Source organism: Momordica charantia (genome assembly GCF_013281855.1).
Source record: "Momordica charantia cultivar OHB3-1 chromosome 2 unlocalized genomic scaffold, Mcharantia_2.0 BLBB01000002.1, whole genome shotgun sequence".
In the NCBI taxonomy this organism is placed as follows: Eukaryota; Viridiplantae; Streptophyta; class Magnoliopsida; order Cucurbitales; family Cucurbitaceae; genus Momordica; species Momordica charantia.
Window position 1 is genome coordinate 386565 of NW_028275160.1, and position 20834 is coordinate 407398.

At 33.7% G+C, this 20834-nt stretch overlaps 2 protein-coding genes across 4 annotated transcripts; both read right to left on the reverse strand.

The window, feature by feature from the left end:
• Window positions 1–173: 173 nt before the first annotated feature.
• LOC111021260 (ubiquitin C-terminal hydrolase 12) lies at window positions 174–15399 on the reverse strand. Of its 2 annotated transcripts, XM_022298147.2 has the most exons (32): window positions 15308–15399; window positions 14843–14912; window positions 14185–14335; window positions 13928–14085; window positions 13123–13388; window positions 12721–12939; window positions 12436–12544; window positions 12224–12339; window positions 10243–10341; window positions 9576–9685; window positions 8599–8673; window positions 7880–7958; window positions 7629–7775; window positions 7188–7268; window positions 6972–7091; window positions 6751–6873; window positions 5852–5929; window positions 5677–5765; window positions 5464–5572; window positions 4492–4560; window positions 4297–4407; window positions 3149–3204; window positions 2830–3007; window positions 2647–2748; window positions 2420–2491; window positions 2155–2220; window positions 1890–1955; window positions 1693–1779; window positions 1426–1542; window positions 1129–1203; window positions 964–1050; window positions 174–845 (listed from the first exon to the last, which is right to left on the reverse strand). In XM_022298147.2, exons 1-32 carry the CDS (start codon window positions 15335–15337, stop codon window positions 804–806), a joined length of 3357 nt encoding a protein of 1118 aa, XP_022153839.1. In that variant the 5' UTR covers window positions 15338–15399; the 3' UTR covers window positions 174–803. The 2 variants fall into 2 exon arrangements, 1 of the variants encoding a protein (XP_022153839.1); XR_015789333.1 differs by lacking the exons at window positions 174–845; window positions 964–1050; window positions 1129–1203; window positions 1426–1542 and having other exon boundaries at window positions 1706–1779; window positions 2140–2220.
• A 4432-nt stretch (window positions 15400–19831) lies between these two features.
• On the reverse strand, window positions 19832–20834 carry CRR42 (DUF3148 family protein). Of its 2 annotated transcripts, XM_022298134.2 has the most exons (3): window positions 20449–20834; window positions 20265–20336; window positions 19832–20119 (listed from the first exon to the last, which is right to left on the reverse strand). In XM_022298134.2, the coding sequence occupies exons 1-3, from the start codon at window positions 20745–20747 to the stop codon at window positions 20074–20076; spliced, it is 417 nt and encodes a 138-aa protein (XP_022153826.1). In that variant the 5' UTR covers window positions 20748–20834; the 3' UTR covers window positions 19832–20073. The 2 variants fall into 2 exon arrangements, with proteins under 2 accessions (XP_022153826.1, XP_087977148.1); XM_088121022.1 differs by having other exon boundaries at window positions 19832–20336; window positions 20449–20833.

The window sequence follows — 20834 nt, forward strand, 5'->3', positions numbered from 1 at the left end:
TTGAAAACTATATTTGTAATTGAGCCAAAAATAGAACATGCAGTGCACACCAAAATGAAAAAAAAAAAGGAAAAAAATTCAATCTAAGATGGACAGGGTGAAAGGGAGAGATTCCACTCGTTGGCGGTACCATGGGGAATGGAAATGTGGAAGAGCAAGAAGTTGAATCCAAGTAAGCAAAGCAGGTAAAACACCTCCAAATCTTTACTGGTCAAAAATAGTAAAGACAACTTTTCCAAATGAAATGCCTGATTGACAAGTTTTGCATACACAGCCAGCACTTACAACTACTAACCCCCGTTCTGACTAGACAAAAATCAGGAAAAACAAACAGCCCAAAAAGAAAGGGAAAAAAATAATAATAACAATAATAATATTTCAGGTCCCCAACTATACTTTGTGTACATTCAACTGCTACTCAAAAAAAATCTTGTTTATAAACTAGATTACAACTCAACTGATGCTGAGGGAGGGCCTTTCTTTGCGTGGTCACAAGGAGGGAAGAGATACCTCTCCTCTCCGTCTGTAATAAAAAGATCAGGGGACTGAGGTGGTTGACAGTAAAACAAACACATCCATTGACGAAAAAGTCCTTCCCCCATCCATTGCGAGAGAATACATGGCCAACAGAATCAAAATGGAATCCTGCTGGCTACTCTACGCCAGCTTTTACTTGTGGAGTGTGCCTCGTCAATCTTGCCCATTTTAACAACCAAATCCAAATGTGTGGTAGAACATTTCCCAACTCATCTAATTCTATGAAGACACAACCCTGTCATGTCATGTCTTTCTCTCGTCTTTTGCTAATTGTAGATTTTTACTGGCTTCTCAAATGTATGGCGATTCTGCATAAATTTTAAATAGTATGAAACGGCAATTATCATTAAGATTATTCATAAGCATATTTCATTAAGTTAACATCACACCAAATGTTAGCTAGCCGCCAGCATATTCCATTTTTACCTGATTTGCTGTATAAGCTCGTTTAGGTGCATTGTCAGTGTGCTCCAGTCCAAGATATTGCTCCCACGCACCATAAACGTCTCTTCTCTAAACCAGATGCACAGGGAAAAAATTAGAATGCAATCTCAAAGCTGAGAACAGGAAAAACTAAAGTTCAAGATGAACCTGAAAACGATTTGACACGATGTCTGTGTCTTGGAGGTACTCTGGCCGACCGAGTGAAAGAAATGCAAATTTCCACTGACAAGACAAACAGCAAAACTTGGTTAGATTAATCTGAAGTGTTTCATATACTTGTTACCATGAACCAATAATATCAATGTTATTTACTCCAAGAAAGCCACTCCGTACCATGAATTTGCAAAAAGCTCTGTAAATAATACTCGTTCAAGATGATAATGAATGCAGAAGTACTAACTACCGAAGTACAGATCACATTACAAAGAAAAAAGAAACAAATACCTTGCCAAACTCCTCATCTAGAACCTGTAACTTCTTCTGTATTCTCAATTTAATGTCGGCCAAAGTCTCTCCCTCATTTATGACTAAGAAAAAGGGTTCACCAAAGTTCTGAATTTGCTATAGATAACATAACAAAAGAAACTCGGTAGTCAATAGTCATTAAAGAGGTTATTTAAATTCAGCAATCATCCTATTTGCTCAAAATACTGAATATTAAATCATCATCAAATGAAAATTATTTAGACAAGAATATTGCATCATGCTTACCATCTGATTCTGAGCCGTGTCTTTAGTGAAATGGTACACGTGGATTAGGCGGTCATTTGGACCAAGGTTTTTTTCTTCTTCTGGGATCTGTAAACAGAAGGGAGGAAATGAGGGTAGACAAAAAATACAAAGTAACTAATGTTAAGAGAGGTCACATTTTAAAAAATCTAAGAAATTTCCTAGCATAAGATATACACCTCTTCTGCCCTCAATGTCCAATATTGATCATTAATGTTCTCAATCTTTTCATTGGGAGGGAACACCTGCATTATGAGATGATAGGGATTAAACTATGAAGAGAGATATAGGTTTGCAATGCTCAATAAAGGAACAAGGTACAAATTTTAAGTCTATATTTGTTTATAAAAAAATGGCTTTTTTATAATTATAAGCAGAATAAAAACTAAGAACAATATGAGTGATATAAAGTAATAGCCATGCAAAGACCTCTCACGGTCACACCTTGTAGATCTTGTGATAGAAAACTTCAAGCAATCTGAGCTCTGCATCTGGATGAGATAATTCAACCTATTTAAGAAGGAAAAATGTTAGTACAAAAATAAAGACTGACCAAATGGCACAAAAAGAGATGCATACTGTAGAGCCCCCTACCCCAGTAAAAGATAAACTGCAAGTACACTATATTAAACACAAAATGCATATGAAAATCACACATATCTTTCAACCCACAATATATTTGGATACAAGAAGTTAAGAAACTAAATACCTTTGTTTTAAGATCATTAATCACGTCTGCTACAGTGCTCTGTTTTGGCAATCTTATCGTGTGAATAACAACCTGATAACGTGAAATAAAATTGAAAGGGGGAAAAAGTTAATCATACATTGTCATGCATACACATGCAGACCCAAATGCATCACACAATAGTTACATATGCAAATACTTGTATTGTAACATATTCTAAATTGAGAATTTGATTAGTATATACTCACTTCATCCTTAGTTGCATGATGGAATGCTACTTTAAGAGTTTTCAGGCCTTGTAACTCAGGAAGAGGAATATCCAATACCTCATAGTATAATATATCTGAAGTCTGTCCACAACCAATAAGGTAAAAACCATTAGATTATGAACTATTAATAGTGCTTACTTCTCAGGGATGGGGAATTATTACCTGATTATAATGAACCAGCATATCAGACAAATGCTCCACACCACGATACTTGATTGGCTGAGGTTTAGGTTGCTGAGAGTAACAATTATGTGACGTTAATCTAATTTTTGATGGATCATCAACGCCAAGTTGCTGGGCGAGTCTTTCCACCACATCATCATACGTGTAAAGTTTTGACCTAAAAAATCAAGACGAATGCAACAAAGACGCAAACGGTTACAATTACAGTATTTCATAAATTCTCCATTTTTTATAAATTAATTTGAGTGAATGCACTTTACAATCGGTATCACAGTATTGAATAAACTATACCACTTACATCTCCAGACAAAAATCATCTTCCTTAGGCTTCTCTAGGGATCGAAAGTGAACAACCTAGTAACACAGATCAATAATGTACAACCAATCAGTGGCTAGAAAAGGTTTGCCTGATAATTCAATACAGGTCAAAGAACAAATAAAGAATGGAAAGGTGGAAGATCGAGTAATTTCTAGAGCCTAGACATGCATTTACTCTAAAAATTACAAGAATAGCACTCTTAAACGTCATATACTATGCAAGGAAACTCTAAAATTTCAGAATAATCTCAACAGTAAGGAATATAAGGTGCCCACAAATATACCAAATTATATCCTGATTAATGGAACAGCATAAGAAATTTTATATCTCATTACTCTAAGCTGTAGGTCCAATATGAATATCACTGTCGGTTGAGAACAGAACTGAATGATGCTAACAAGATTCCTGACATCAAAGTGGAGCCCAATTCAGCACATGGGTTTTGTTACCCGATCATTATAAGTTTGAATTTCCTTTTCCTTTCATTTCTTCAAACTTTGGGTATATTAAGAAAGAATTACTAATCCTATTATATTTCCTTTTCTGTAATAAACCTACTCCCTTCTTTCCCACAAAAAAGTGTATTTATTGAGTTAGCAAAGAATACATCACTGTGAAACTATTAACTTCCATCAACCATAAAAGGATAAAATACTTGAGATCAGGGGCCTTGAAGATTTTCAAACTCTCTTCATTAGACCTAGGAGAAAGAGAAATTTAAAACATGCAAACCTAATTTTTAAGAGCAGGAACTAAAAGGATATTAATTTTTAACATGGAATAACAGTAACTCAAACTTCATTCTGCGAATCTTACAGATTTCAAAATTTTAAACATGCACACCTATAGTTTAAGAGCAACAACTAAAAGGATACTAATCATTAGCACGAATAACAATAACTCAAAATTTGTCTTGTATATCAAAATATATCATGTCCTTCATAGTTTCATTTCCTATTTCAAATAATTTAGTTTTTTTCCCTTTTCCAAAAATTATTTTTAACATCATAAATGAGATTCTCTGATTAAAATATACCTGCCAAGACAAATTAGCAATCCCTAGTATTTTAGGAGCAGGCATTGGAATATATGACACAAACGAAGTTCCACTAAACATGATGTCTTACTTGACGATTATGCACATACTCCAAAAATGAGGGAACGTCAGGATATCGATGCTGTTCTACATTTTCAACTGGAGGGGATTTTTGAAAGCAAACAATATCTCCATCTTCCAGCTACATCCAAAAAATTACAATTGGTTAAATAACAGCTGTATATACTTTAAAACGTGCACACAGTTGCACTTACGAAACCATTACCTGACTTGCTCGAAATGTGAATTTCTTGTCAATAGGTTCACACATAATGTTGGGCTCGAACTTAATTTCCTGAAATAAAGCATGTCTTAGGGATATCTATTTTAATCATTAATTAGTGCCACAAAAAATCAGTGGTCATATTTTAAAACAGGAATCTATGTTACGAGTATCTGAAGACCAGGAAACTCAAATTTCAATGGAAGTCTTCCTAACAATGCCAACAAACTGCACTAACATAGATGGCTTAAGAAGAGGTGAAATATGATTGGAAGCTCTACTAATTATAAGTACATAGACATAATGACCATAGGAAGAATATCAGAAATGATTACAAGAAATATACACACTTGTTAGGAATAAAAACCATGGTACACGTGTTCATAAAGAAAAAGATAGCGATGACTTTCTATCATGAAATTCTTTTGTAATTATGAATTTATTTTTATCAATATCAATCAGAGGAACTCTTGTGATCTCCATGGATTACAAGAAATCAGTCGAAATTCAAACAACTTCATTAAATTCCTTCTTGGTTACTTCAACATAAAACATGCAGCAAATGGAAAATGACATTTCTTTTTAAATAATAATGTTTCTTGTATCAAGGAGGGGAAACCAAGGAAAGAGGAAAAAGGGTACAGAGGAGGCAGTAGTTGGCATAAGGGAATCCTTGAGAAATTTCATGGAATGAAAAAGATGCAGTTTGCAGGAAGTAATTAGAGCTATCCTTCCAGTGTCCTAGATTTTTTCATCATTCTAATTTTATTTGTGCATATAGGTAAATCAGTTCAATTTTTCAAACTCACCCCTTTGCTACATCATTTAAATTTTAATCAGTATAAATATTTCTTATTAAATAAGAGAGGAAAGAAGTAACAGAGGAAAGGGGAAAAAAAATAAATAAATGAAGTATGTAGATAGAAATTTAGCTTTTTTATTATAACCAATAAATAGGAAGCATGAACCCCAAACCTCATAAAGTTCAATCTCTTCTTCTGGAGCATAACCAGCCATTTCATTCAACCTCGTCAATATTTCAAAAGGCTTCCCATTACCCTTTACGAAGAGTCTTCCCACATATCTAGAATTATGCAAAGATTTAAAAGAGTAAAACCTCATGTCAACTCATCATCAATCCAAATCAATAAAATTGTAGGGAGGAAAAACAAACAAAGTATCAAATACCGCAGCTCTTCTTTCTCAGGTTCATAAAGCTTAAAAAATAGTAAGATATCATCTTTTGTCTTGTCTGGAGGAGCGATAGGGCGTGAATCCTGAATGAAATTGTAGAAAATCATGTACATATAGGGACAAGGAAATAGTCACAATACTAAGAAGTTTGTATGGAAAAGAAAGTTACCACTCCATATTCCACCTCCAGTAATAACTTCAACTCGGCATTATGAACCTTATTTGATACCTCTCTTAATTGTCCAACCTATTCATTCCAGAGATGAACCGTGAGACTTGGAGTGAGCATCTTAAGAAAATTAGGGACTGCCATTAACAAGGAGCAAACAGTTGTAGAAGTAGATCTACAGCATCCAACCCAAGCATAAAGTGCAGATTTAAAATGAATAGTATATTCAAGAAGCCACACCTGCTTGTGAAGCCAATAACAATAAGTTTGCTAGCGATTGATTAGCCATATAATAGGCTTGGGAGAAAGAGGAGGGTGTTTCAGAAGATAAAGAAAGCATGGAAGATGTTTGTTTATGATGCTCGCTACACTAATTCCCTTTAAGTTTCTGACCATAATTTTTTTTTTTTGACATTCCTCCTTTTCAGTTGGTAAGATTCCTTTATTTTCTTTTTTCTGTTAAGAGACACCACGTATTTCATTTTGTAGTTTTTCTTCTCCTTATTTGTTTCCCAGTTTGCATCTTTGTGTTGTGTGGCCTTTACTTGTATCTCGTTCATTTTTCTTAATGAAAGCAGTGCTTTTAGCAAAAAGCCATGCCATTTTCCAGCCATCTATAAAGTAAAACAATAATATTTACCAAACCTTTAAGATGGATGGGAGGCACCCCCTCAGTGTATGTGAGTGTGGAGGGGGTGTATTTCCCCGTCAATTTGTATTAGATATATAGAAAAAATAAGTTTCTAAAGTTTCCCCAGTAATTTGCCCCTTCAATTTTTATAATTTAATATATATATAAAAAGTTTGAATGTAAAATTTGGCCCCTTATAGAACTTCTAGCTCTGTCCCAGCCATTAGAATAAATGTATTTTCCCATTTAAAAAATAAGAGATACATACGGATTGCGCTTCCTCCATAGGTGTCAATGGTCGGTTGGGCCTATAAGTATGGTTCTGACGTTTTGCCCAGAGCCAGTATCGCTGAAACTGGATGGGTATACCAAATTCTTTAGCCACCTCCTCCTGCACATATAATAATAATTTAGGTTGGCCAACTAGATTACTAATACCCAGAAATTGCTGAGAAGATTACAGCGCTGGCAGTGAAACAGAGGGTGTACCTTGAAAAGGTTAAATGGCATTTGCTTTTGGATGCGGAAGCTCCTTACTTTGTCATGATCAACAAGATCAAAAAAGATATCTTTTCCAATTTGTTCAACTAGATCATCATCTCGAGCAACCTAATAGCCATGAAAATTTGTCAAATCAAATAAACACACAGGGTTGAAGATTGAAAGCCGCTTGCAAACTAATAGGAGGATGATTCAACTTTAAACCTTTATGATAGTATAAAGGTGTGCCTCAGCTTTTTCTTTCTTCTTGTGTTCCTTTTCTTCTTGTTCTTTCTTCAGCCTTTCCTGATATTGGTCACGTAAAAGTAAGTAGTTGAATCAAAACACAAAAACAAGCAGAAAAAAAATATATTAGAAGTCAAGCTTCGGATACCAAATTATTTTCAACCCAAATTTTTTCCCAACATTTTGCTCTATGAACAAGCCCATGAATTTAGGTGACCTAAAATACTCAAGATTCGATCTGTTATTCTTCAGATCCTTAGAAGATAATGGAACCAAGTAGATCTGTTATGCATCAGATCCTTACGAGATAAAGAAGCGAAGCTCAAAATCCTTTAATTAGTTTCCAAACCAAGTATCCTACTACTTGGCTTGCATTTGTCTGATATCACACCTAAGAAGCATGCAACAACAGCACCATACCCTGAGATGTTCAGCAATGTCCTTCTCATCCACGTTACAAATTACTTTGTCTTTGTCACTTTCACGTATATAGACGAGCATATATGCATTTGAGTATTTGGTGAACTTAAAAGGAGTGTTGTTGAATCCAGGATTCGTCTGAGGTAACTGTTAAACAAAAGATAGAAAATCAAAAGCAGAAATATATCCGCAACAAATTAAAATTATTAATTCATCAATGAAAAGATTCACATGGAGATGAACAATGATACCTCTTCCTCGCCACCATATTGCTCCTCGAGTGCCCTTTTCACATCCTCTTTCGTTACACGCTCATCATCAAATTTATACCTGCAAGACCAAAAGTTCATGCCACGTGAGAGCAACACAAAATAAGCCAGTTGCTCAGTTGTTTGAGCTTATTGGAATTTAATTCTAACATAATTGTACCATATCAAACTTTCAAGGATAAAATAAACAAAAAGAAATCTAAAAACTAGTTTCGAGTTTCACAAAGTTTCCATCTTTCCTCAATAGCGATAGCCATATTCTTCTTCTTAGGCCTTTTTGGTTATAATCATGGATATCCTGATGGGGATCCACCCCAATTAATCTTATGGATACCATGCACGCTTCCAACACTATGTTCCTATAAGACTTCTTAGTTTTAAGCTTATTAAAAGGATTGAACCTGGGACTTTGACATTTCCTATATGTTAGATCATATGGGCAGCCTCTAAAGGGCTGCGGGTAAGTATAAAATCTTGATAAGAAAGAAATAACAAAAAGTGACCAGATGCACCTTATATTTATCCCCACAATCTTACAGCTATTACAAACTTCCATGGTTTTTGTTTCCTTTTACAACACTGAAATTTCATATAGTTGAGTTAATCCATCAAAGCAAAATGATGAAGATTACAAAACGATAAGTGCTAAATGCAAATCAAGAATAGACAGGATTATCGGTAACATAAAATCCATAAAATACCATTGTTCTGAAAGGGTTGGCCTGATGAAGGCATAATAATGTCCACCATGCACCCCACCGCTGTGAACCAATACACTGAACCCAAAAAATAAAAATAAAACAATAAACTGAATAATATATTTTAAAATACATCGAACAAGGTGTTAAAAAGTTATTAAGAGTTTTCAAAGTGCAAAGGTGGTGGCCTGCTATATAATTATGACAAGCATGCAAATCCTGTCCATAAATTCAAATGGCACATAAATACTTTTACAACATTCAAACTATGTTCAAGCAATTGAAATTTAATAAACAACAAAAATAAAAAAGTGATTTACCTTTTTTTTCCCTTCTTATCTATCCATGAAAAGTTCGTATCTTGTTGAAAAGAACAAATGATTTACTTTTACCATTTATTTTCCTTCTTCGATTCAATCATCATGCATATACCAAGTTTCGCTAATATAGCATCTTCTAACTTGAAGAAGTCTACTATCTTATTCACTAATATAATACCTTCTGTCATTTCCACTCAAGAAATAAAATAACTAGAATAGGAAAAAGGATGCCAGAAGTTAATTTTCTTCCACAATAACTTCCTTTAAAGAATAGAAAGTACAACAAGGGGACTAGATGCCTGGCCCTAAAACCAACAAGAAAATTTTTAATAATAAAAAAAGCTCTAAATAATGAAAATATGTTACAAAAATATTCGTGATTAAGAACCAAAAGGGTGAGAGAATAATATTTTTGCCTCCAACTCGTAAAATAAAAAATAATTACAAGAAGTTAATTTGAAACTATTGGTCTTTTTGCATCATATTTGAAACAAAAACAAATAATTTTCAATACATGTTTTTGAAGAACCATTAGACTTCAAAAGCTTCAAATTCATATTTAATAAGATAAAGACAATATCATAAGCAGTTGGTAGGACATGCACACAGACAAGAGAGTCAGTGACTCCATATGAGCAAATTATCAGAGATCAATAGTACCTATGGAGTGTGTAAAGATTCCGCACAGTTCTATCAGCGTCTGGTGATAAATACTTCCCATTTTCTCGGTCAAGGTCCAGTTGAAGGGGAAATTCATATCGATCATTGATCTACAGAATTTCTTTTTTTGATAAGAAACCGAACTTTTCATTGAGAAAAATGAAAACAAAACAGAATTACACGGGCATACAAAAACACAGCCCCGAAAAAGGAAGCCAACCTAGAGAAAGGGCTTCCAATCCATTGATCTACAGAATTAGACATAAGGAAACAATCTAACTGGTTGCCTGAATGAAAGAAATATAGACACTAACCTTTTTTGCAAGTCAAAGTATATACAATTGCTTATTCCATAGTCAACAACAAGAAAAATAATCCACAGTTATCATAGTTTATTTTCAATTTACAGGAAGAAAAAAGAAAAAAGTAGTCAATATCTTATGCCTATTAAATAAATTCAATGCAACGAATAATAATGTCCAAACAACTTGACTGTATATACATTTGATAAGAAACGAGAAAGAGATCATTCAAAAGAGCAAAAAGCCAAACAAGACAGCCTAAAGGACGGGACGAGTTGTCAAAACTACTTGAATATTTACAATTGTTGGGTCACTGGAAGAAGCACTAAAAGAATGATGGTGAGATAACTGTATCTGCAACTGACCTTAACCATGGTGTCTCTCATGAAGTCATACTCAAATCGCTTCAGCTGGAGTTGAAGAACAGGAGGGAAGTCGATGAACAATACACCCTTCTTAGCATCCTGTATTGGTAATTTGACATGAGGGAAAAGGTAAAAAACCAATAAATTGAAAAATGGAAAGAAATTTATTTAGGATGAGAATCTGAAATCACCAAAAGCAACAGAAGGAAACATTATCATCTATCAACTAAACTGGAAAGATACTATACTTATTCCACCTTTTCTCTCTTCAAAAGTCACATTCTATCAAAGACCTCCACCCCAACAAAACAAAAGCAAAAACCACCTAGAACCGAAAAATTTTCATGCCCCACATACTATAGTATAGTTACCATCAGAAAAAATTATTTCATCACCAAAAAAGCAGCAGCAGAAATAACTCTAAAACCACACAATATCTAGCTTTGCCAATTTCTTATAAACTTGACAGTAGTCAGTTCCCATCATACCACAAGTCTCTGTTCAAAATGCCAAAAAAGGTTGCTAGTGAATATCTCTTTTGAGAATGTGGTATAGGGAAGGAGGATTTGGCAACTTGCTCTGGGCTTGTACTTTTATTCCACCCAAGAAGCGACTTCACATTGAAATAATGAAATCCTAATGAAAATTGGTTTCATTTTTTTAAAATTGAACTAGTGAAGTTTTGTAGCATAATCTGGATTCAAGAAAATTTCATTTCCTTTTTGGAAGCCACAGTTGAAAAAAAATTAACAGTAATGATAGAAACCCAAACATTCATTCAAGTATCCAATTATCACAAACATGGTGCACCCTTTGCAGAAATGATAATGAAATAATGGGATATTTCTTCTTAGATTGCCATCCTCTTTTGAATGGAGGTGCCCAATGCTACAAATCTTTAGTTTACAAAGAGTTCCCCTGGAACCTTAAAAGCAACTCTTTGACAAAATTATGTGTGGTGCGGCTATACTTTATTACTTTCAAGAGAAAATGGAAGATTTTATGGATCAATGCAAGAAAATCCATTCTTTGGTAACTATGATTTCAAACAAATAGAAGAAATTTGCAAGATTCTTTCAAGGAAAATAACATATTTGAGGATTCTGCAAAAGCTTTGCCCTTTCTTTGGTGCTCTGCTCATACAGTATCCAGTTCTATAACTATCCTTCTTTCGTTATTTAAGCTAATTCGGTTCTTTCTAGTACGCTCTTTGGTCTGGTGTGAGGATCCTTTATCCTTCCCTCTATAAACATTTTTGTAATTATCCGTATTTTTCTATTTATGCCCATTGGGGTGCCTTCTAGTGAGATCTTTGGATCAGTGTGAGGATTGGTTCTGTAAAAGAAACTGACATATGATATCTATACTACGTTTAAACCCCAATCTGGCTCTCCAAACTCAACTTGAAACTAGTGTTGTTCCAAATATGAATCCTTTGGAGCTGAAAGTGCTTCCGAGAATAAATATCAAAGACTAACAAATAAGAAGGTTTTTTGTAACTACAGTCTTTTTTTATTTTACAAGATTGGAAGGCTGCGATTATATAGTTTCTTTTGGGAGAGTTTCCTCTACCCTCCGCCTTTAGGCTGTCTTTGCCTTTTTGGGCTCTTTTGATTTGAATGCATTCTCTATGTTTCTTATAAAAAAAAACAACTACAGAGCACTGCACACATAGGACACCTATTTGTCCCTCATATCCAAATCAATATCAAGATATCCTATAACTATAAATTTTTAATATGAAAACCTTGGACAAAAGACTGAAACAATTCTCGCACAATCCACTCGACTGTGAATGGAACGGGGAAATAAAAATCACAAAGGTAGGTCTTGATACTCACTGCCCGAATTTGAGTCACTAAACTTACTTGAGCACTAACTGAAGTGATATCGATATATTTGCTTAACTAGTTAAGATAAATTATTTAAACTGTTCAAATGAATGATTTGTCATGTCCCATAAAACTATTATACAACCAACCTGCAACCCATACTGCTCTGCATGATACTTGTTATCACCCTCAAGGCGTTCTACTTCTACATACTTGTCAAAAGAAGCATACACATCACGACAGCCCTTGACATCAAGCTGAAGATCTGCAATTAAAACATTATAAAGTATTATCACTGTCCAACAAACAAGAAATGAAGTCCATGCATGGTCATATTGATTCTAAACCCAAGAGTTATTACCATAAAATGATTCCTTTCTCGTTGACTTATAGTCCACGTTTATGCATTCAATGTAATTCATGTGATGCCCTTCAAACAATTTCTGTATAGTTCCCTCCACAACAGTTCCCTGTACAATGAATGAAGTAATGGTGAATGCCTTTTAACATCTTTGGATCATAAAGATCGTCATGGCATGCAATCCTTTCTTTCTTTACTATAAGGAAAGCTTGTGAATCGTGGTCATATATTTTATCTGGTACATCCTACAATAATTATGAAGGGGAGCATTGTCGGATTATTTACCTTCATTTTATCTTCAAGTTTTTCAGATAGAACCCTGTTCAATTCCTGGACATCATGCTGCATAAAAGAATCATATGTGTCCCATCCAAAAGATTTGGTTAATTCTTTTGTTGCTACACTGCTGTCACTGTACTGGAGCTTATAAAATAAGCTCTGCAGAGCTAAAGGGATGCTTGCAGATGGCATATCATTTTCTGTGGTAGGCATATGGTACACAGCCTGAAATAATAGTTCAAACAGATTGACTTATTTTCAATGTTAAACTAGAGTTTGTAAATCTCATGAGGGAATGAACACGGTGCATGATTAAAAAATAGTAACTAAAATTGATAGATTCTAATCTATATCTACAAATTGATGTAGTAAGGTAATAGGACCTGAAGAAACAACATAATCACTGACCTTCCGGAAATATGGAATGTGATAAAGAGTTTGAAGAAGAGAGTTCATATAACATGTTGCACCCTGATTTTTAAGACCAACAAAACCTGTCTCTTTTTTTGAATCATATGTCCAATAATCGACCACTCTTCGAACAAGGACCTCCGCTTCAACTATTAGGGTATCATTGACAAGATAGCCTCTGGTAGGGTCATACAATTCACTGAGGGGCATGAACGACGTGAAGCCCCAATCGCTTTCCCTTGCATTGAACTGGTGTTGTGTATCTGCAATTGTTCAGTAGAATAATGTCATAAAAAGATCAATCGCTGGATTACTACACTATCAAATGGTGTGTAAACAGAAGAACAAAACCAAAAATAATGGTAGTCATAAAAGAAACTCAAGTCCTTGACCATAATAGGGTGAGTCAACAGAAGAGAGAAAAACACAATAATAATAGTAGTAAAGGAAACTCAAGTTCTTGACCATAATAGGAAGTCGTTCCAGCAAGAACAGCTGTATAGAATTAATATTTAAATGTATTTGAATCCTTGTACAACTTTAGAAATATACATTATCTTCTCTTTTTTTTAATAAGAGGCAAAAGGTTGTATTATCAAAAGGGGCGAACAGCCTAAGGGCAGGGTGGAGAAAAACCCCTCCCACAAATAACTACATTATATCCTCTTCTTGTTTACTAAAAAAAAATGCATCCAATTTTTCAAAAGTAAACAAATATCAACACAATCACAGTGCATAAGTCTATGACATTGCCAATAAATTAACCCAAATTTTATAATTAAAAAAAATACTGAGAATGAACCTTTTCTCACTGAATATTTGTTGTGGATTTGATTGATGACACCCAAGCTGAATTGGGCATATCTGCTCCACCCATACGGCAAACTTGCAGAGTCAGCAACATCCAAGTACATAGACAAATGATCTACATTGTTTCCTTTCGGGAAAATAAGTATTCGCCTGAATGAAAGAGGTTGGAATAACTTAGTTGTTAAATATGCGCACATAAATATATATATTGAAGTAAAAGATAGTATCGAAAATGAAAAGAAAGTATACCATTTATATCCACCAACAATAAAGACTTCAGAATATAGCTTCTTTATGTTGAGCCGTGTAAAGTTATCAATTCTCCATGTAAATCTCGATGATGGGGGATCCTCGACGGGCTGGTTCTCTACTGTGGCTCCCGTTTCAGATTGTGGAACAACTAGTGGTTTGCACAGGATAGAGAAACAAAAATGGGAAAACTTTAAAATTTTGTTAATATAAATTGAGACTATGAACGCACTTTCCAGACTTTATACTTAAAAGAAAAATCCACATAAACCCCTCCAGTATAACACCGATAGAGAAATAGTAAACTAATTTGTCACAAAAACTAAATTCCCAAAAATAGCAGTTGATATGACAATGCATACCTTCGTCTAGCATTGATTAAGCTATTAAGAAAATCTGTAGCAACTCTTTAAAAAAAGAAGAAGAAGAAGAAGAAGAAGAAGAAGAAGAAGAAGCAAAGAATAGAAGAACAAAACAAGTTTGACAGTAGCCAATTTGGAAACTTCTGCTCAAAATTTCCAGATTATTTGAGCAAAGCGAACAGCCACGAAATGATCTCAAACAACGAAACAATTCAATTAGATCAAGAGCTAAAGAAAAAAAACATTCGATTAGTAAGGGGAGATAATTGCACAGATCAAATGTGATGGAAGTAAACCTTCCATAGGTTGGTGATTATTCTCGGCCAAATCCGAGTGCGGTACAAGCATCTCCTCGTCCTCTTGTTGCTGTGAAGGAAAAAAGAGGAAGCACAAATTAAAGAAAGCAATCGGATCCACGAAACCAAATCTTGATTAGTTCAGATATCTCTGTAAAATCCAGAGGCCAGTCGGCAAGGACAATAACAAAATTGCAGCGGAGTGGAAGGAAGACAGAAATTGAACGCAAAGCCCTAGATTACCCAGCAAGAAGATTCTATAAATGATGAAAAGCAGGCAACTGATAGAGAACAAAATTAAGGTTAATACTTGAATTTGCAAGAGGGAAAAAACATAAACGATTGACTAAGCTCGCAAGAAAGTAAGGTTTACATCTGAATTATACAGAACAGAGAAGGACGGAGAGAGAGAGAGGAAGAAGAAGGAGAGAGGATGGGAAAGAGGTGTGGAGATAGAAAGTTTACATCGACCGGAGCGGGAGTCATCACAGTCATGGTCTCTGCAGCCTTGGAAGAGAGAGTTGGGGGTGGGGAAAACCAAAATGAGTGCAAAGTGTTAAACGAGGAATGTCTACTTCGTCATTATATAATGGGCACTTTCGGAATTTCGTTCCATTGAGTTGCAATGGACTATGACTCCGCTCCATCACTTTTGGGCCTATTAAGCCCTTTTCTTGTTGGGCCCATCCTCCACGCGGATGTCTATTGGGCTCGACCCTTTGTAACATTGTTCGTTTAGAAAAATGGGAAATCCTAAGAAATTGCTACCCGATATCATAATGAAAAATGACTAAAATTTTCGTAAATTGGATATATGACCATAGTTGATTTCCTGAATTTACCCCTCCGCACATTTCATGTTCATATTTCCCTTGCATCATTTCTCCATTTTACCCCTCCAATTTTCAACCACCCACATTCCATAAATCACATTATTAAACTACCAAATCCCTAAAATCTCTCCATAACCAAACCAGCAAAATCTCTATAGCTACCAAATCTACATTATCAAACAACCGAATCTGCCTGTATCATTCAAACATTTTTAAAATATTATTAATTTGTCTCCAACATATAATCTAATTAAAATCTATAACAAACCTAACTAGTAAATTATGTTGCAATCACATCTTCTAAATATTATTACACTCATCAATTCCCATTTTTTATCAACCCATCATTTAGACATGGAGGGATCAACAAATCAAGCAGAGAATGACTTGTAAAGTTCAAGTCTCCGATTCCGTGATCGAAATTTATCTGGTAAGCATTTAGATTATAAGAAGAATTCAACTCAACAATACAAGAACCGAAAGTTTTTTTCTTCTCCTTATAGTTTTCTGCCACAGAATATGTCATCCAAACTGTTTGTTGTCATATTCATTCGAAGTGAAGCTCTACTCTAGCTTGATTCTTTGGATGTGCGGATGGTGTCATTTGAATCTCATTTTAATTTGTGCATTTGAGTCCTAATTTGCAAAAATTAGAAGCAAACATTGGAATAATCGATTTTTAAGGTAATATAATTATTGAGAGTTGAGAGAAAGTAGTAGAAGATAGGGAAGATGATTGGAAAGGAAAATGAGTCTCATTCCTCATGAGTCATTATAGTGAGCAATCATATGATCTCATCTCGTCTTTTGCAGTCAAGAAAAATCCAGGTACTGTGTGTATCTTTATTTACTCTGTCTTTATTCTGTCTAACGCATTTTTTCTTTATTCTGTCTATACGCTTATTTACCATATATTAGATAGAGATTATCTTTAACCATGGTAAAAACTAAGTAATGAAATGGTGCAAGTCACTCATTATAGTGTAAGTAAACTATTTTCAGTACCACGTAAGTATCATTTTATACGACGTATAAATAAGAAAATACCTTAGCTTCATCCTCGTCCAGGTGCTTCACCACGTTTCTAGTTTGTCATTACCTTTATTTGTAACCTTTTTTATATGTTTTTTTTTATCGATTACGTTTTTTTTGGCAAGAATTAGACGGTATGCGAGTTTGGTATTAATTTTCGTGTCTCCCAATGTAGCTACCCCCTCCATAGTTTTAAAAATAGGATTTGATTTTTCAATCTTATTTTTTCTAATCATTTTCCACTTTTATTTACGTTTTATTAGGCCATATATTTTTCATATTTTTCTACATTATATATATATTTTTTTTTTCAAATCATTCATTTAACCGATTTTGTTTTTGAAATTTTGAAATTTCTAAATCTAGATTTTATTTTTGAAAAATTTGAACTTTAATTCACTATTTTATTTCCTAAAATTAAGCTATGGCAAAAAGTTGTTTCAAGGGTATTTTTGCCACAAAATTTAAGGGGTAATAGTAGGATAATTTAGCTATTTTGGTGGGAGGGTATATTTGTCTATATTAAATTCTAGTATTGAAGTATAATTGTCTCATATAGCCATTTTTTTGATATTGGATACTTTTGGCCATTTTTCAAGTAGAACTATTTAATATAGTCATTCCTCTAGTTGCCCCTAGATAAATAAATCTAAATTACAAGTATCCACACTTTCAGAAATTAACCCATGCAATAATTCATTTGGTTTTTCACCCTTTAAAAAAAAAAACTAATTTGACCCCTCCCATTTTAATTTACGACCATTTTCACTTTTTATCTGTGTAAAATTATCAAAATATTCCTATTTTTTAAAAGTAAAATTATTCTTCCCCACTAATCTCTCACCTTAAACCTCGTCATTTCTTTTTAATTTGAATTTTAAGAATCTTAAAACCAATAACATAATCTACACAAAGAAAAATCAATAAGTAAACATAATCCACACAAATCCATAATTGCATAAAAACAATTGCATGATAAGTGTCTAAAAAAAAATCGAGCTATGTATCCCGACCCATGATCCACACACCTTCCTTTTTTAATTACTGCCCCTCTTACTACCATTTAATGCAATATCTATTCTTAGGCACTCTTACCATTTAATGCAATATTTAGTATTTAATGTCGAGATTTATGTAATCAAATTAGATATGGAGATTTATAATTTTATGCTGTAATTACTTAAATTTGATTTTCCATATTAAACGGTTAAATAGATCTTTTTCATATTAAATTGGTAATTGACTATTTGAGTTATATTTTTTTACCATTCGTGATTGTTTTTTCAAGTTTAAAAGTATGATTTTTTAGATTTGTAATTGACTGTTAAATTAAAAAGTTTAGATTTTTTCCATATTATGTTCAAATTAAAAAGAGGGTGAGTTTTGGTGGAGGAAAAAAAATATTGCGAAGAAATTTGTTTTTTTTTTTTACTAATAAAGATATTTTGGTAATTTTACCAAGTTAAAAAAATAAAAATGAATCAAAAATGCGAAGAGAGGGGTCATGAATAATAGATTTTAAAAAGGGAGTAGAAGTCCAAATTGAATTAAGAGGAGGGACAAAAATCTCAATTTCCCTCTAGTTTGCCCTACATTTAAAAAAAAAATAAAAAAATTTGCTCAAGTTTTGAAGAAACTTTCTCCCTAACACTATTAAATATTTGAACAGATAAATGCAAAAATTTTAAAAATATGATGAGTTGTAAAAAATTTAATGATATTAAAGAGAAAGTCTCTCCTCAACTCTAAGGACCTTACCTAAAAAAAATATAAAAAAAAAACCTCTAAGGAGCCAAGTTTTTTCCATAAAAAATATCTATATCATTTCAAATGTTTGAGTAATACTGTTGAGACTTTTCGTACACATTTCAAAAATACTATTTTATGAAACATTCGTTAATATTTAAAAAATAAAATTGATGTGTAATAATCTCAAACGACGTGGTATTTAAAGCTCGCTTTGAATGTGTATGAAAAATAGATAAAATATGGAAATATGTTAGTTATTTTTTTAGTACAATATGTGGGGGTGAGGTATCGAACTCACAACGTGAGATATATGTCAATTAAACTATGCTCGTTTTTTCATATGTTAGTCGTTTTTAAAATAGGTATTATGGTAAAAAATAGTAGACAACGAATAAGCAAACTTTATTGATAATGAAGGAATAAAACTTTTAAGATAAATTGTAGGTCAAAGTCAACCATTTATGTTAAATAATACTAACTAATATTTGCATCAATGTTATAAATGTAAAGGGCAATATTAGAACTTTTTAAAGGACACGAGTATGTTTCAAACGAATGGTAAAGTTCATAAGTAGTTTTTGTAATTTAGCAAAAAATAATTACAAATATCTCGTTTTTGAAAATTATTTATTGTCTACTTTTTATTATAGTATAACACTGAACGTATTAGTGATTATTCGAACATTATATCTAGAAGATAGAATTAGAGATGCCTTGACCTATAGAATATAGAGTTAGAGACGCCTTGACCAATTGATTTTTGAAATATGCTTAACTATTTCCCTTTCTTTAAATACGTGTTTAACTAATTGATTTATGGTTGGATATGTATGATTTTTGTTTTTTCTATTTTAATGTGGTAGTTGTTGAATTATTTTTATTTTGAATATTACGTTACAATTATAGAGCTAATACTAGAATCTACGACACCTCAAAATAAGTAAGATTTCTTAACAACAAAACTATACTTTGCTAATTTTACAGGGTTAAGTTGCATAATTAACCATGGTTAATGATAACTCATAATAATAGCCAATTATATAAAATAACTTATTAATATCAATTAAAATAACGTGTGATATGTTAAAAATATATATATATGTAATTCGTGATAACCTTTTATCATAAGTTAAACATATTCAATATTAAACAATTAAATGTACGAGGTACATATTGACCGGTAGATCTTTATATGATAATGTGACAATTATATAGCTTTAGTAAGTAATTTGTAGATAATACATGTATCGAGTGAGCACGTAGATTATTAACCCTTCATTACTGAATATTATGAACTAGGCATGATTTAAAATAAATAAAAGTTGTCTTGCATCACTTGACTAGTTAAGTAATTATAACATCAATGTTTGAAATCTCTACCCCGAAGTTGAATTTTTCTTCCGTGCATTACAACTTTTACTAATAAATAAATGAGGATGCTCAAGTAAGCTTTCCGTTGATAAATTAATATGTATACTTAATAGTTTGAATTTTATCGTGAATTCCACGAAGTCAATATACTATCGTAGAACTACGAATTATTAAAAAGGGGGAAAACCTACGAATTATTCCGGACGGAGACTCCTAAATGTATGGTTAAGTCGCATTTCTGCTGCATCAAGAAATCGAGTTAGGATTCCATGGCATAGATATGGACAGTGGTCTGCATAACAAGATCATCATCCATTCATCCCAATCAATAAAAAGGAAATGAAAATGGAAGGTGGATTTCGAAACTCAGAACCTTCAAATTGAACCCCTATTCGGCCTCATAAAGCTACTGATCGAGCTCTAATGGTTTAAAATACCTTCCATCGATGAGGTAAGTCCCCACTTTAAGCCGCACGGCCCACACGTCTTTAGGTTTTCTCGACACGATTCTGTTCGAGCATACATGTTAGGGCAACGCAACAGGAATTGGTTACAGGCGACGCACATAATATGTTCGAAGAAATGCCGAAGAGAGAGGAGGACGGCCGATCGGCCACTCACCTGCCAACGTCGCCGGGGTTGATTATGCCGGAATTGACCCGCAGGCATGGAACTGAGGCTGCGGTCTTTATCATTTTGGGAGCCTCGACTACGATTACGGGGGAGCCGATCTCGAGTTTCCGGCTCTTTGCCGGCGGCGTCTCGTCCGCTGCCGATGCACTTGATTCACACTTGATGACGAAGCTTCGCGGTTGAATACCGGTGCTTAAGCAGTTGGAGAAGTTGAATGAAGAGATTGAATTGATGATGCTAATGCTTGGGCGTGGAATTGCGGTAGCAGCAGAAAGCGAAGCAGCCATTGGAATGGTATCTTATCGCCAGCGTATCAATTCAAGGACCTGTTTGGGAAAGGATTAAAATTTATTGTTGATTTCCTTTTTCCACGT

Coding starts and splice junctions, on each gene's coding strand:
- CRR42 (XM_022298134.2), bottom strand. CDS start 20,747: ATGGCTGCTTCGCTTTCTGCTGCTACCGCAATTCCACGCCCAAGCATT. Junction 20,337..20,448: donor AACCCCGGCGACGTTGGCAG/GTGAGTGGCCGA, acceptor ATGCTCGAACAG/AATCGTGTCGAGAAAACCTA. Junction 20,120..20,264: donor ACTTACCTCATCGATGGAAG/GTATTTTAAACC, acceptor CTTGTTATGCAG/ACCACTGTCCATATCTATGC.
- LOC111021260 (XM_022298147.2), bottom strand. CDS start 15,337: ATGACTGTGATGACTCCCGCTCCGGTCGAT. Junction 4,408..4,491: donor TCACATTTCGAGCAAGTCAG/GTAATGGTTTCG, acceptor TTTTGGATGTAG/CTGGAAGATGGAGATATTGT. Junction 1,780..1,889: donor GGACATTGAGGGCAGAAGAG/GTGTATATCTTA, acceptor TTCTGTTTACAG/ATCCCAGAAGAAGAAAAAAA.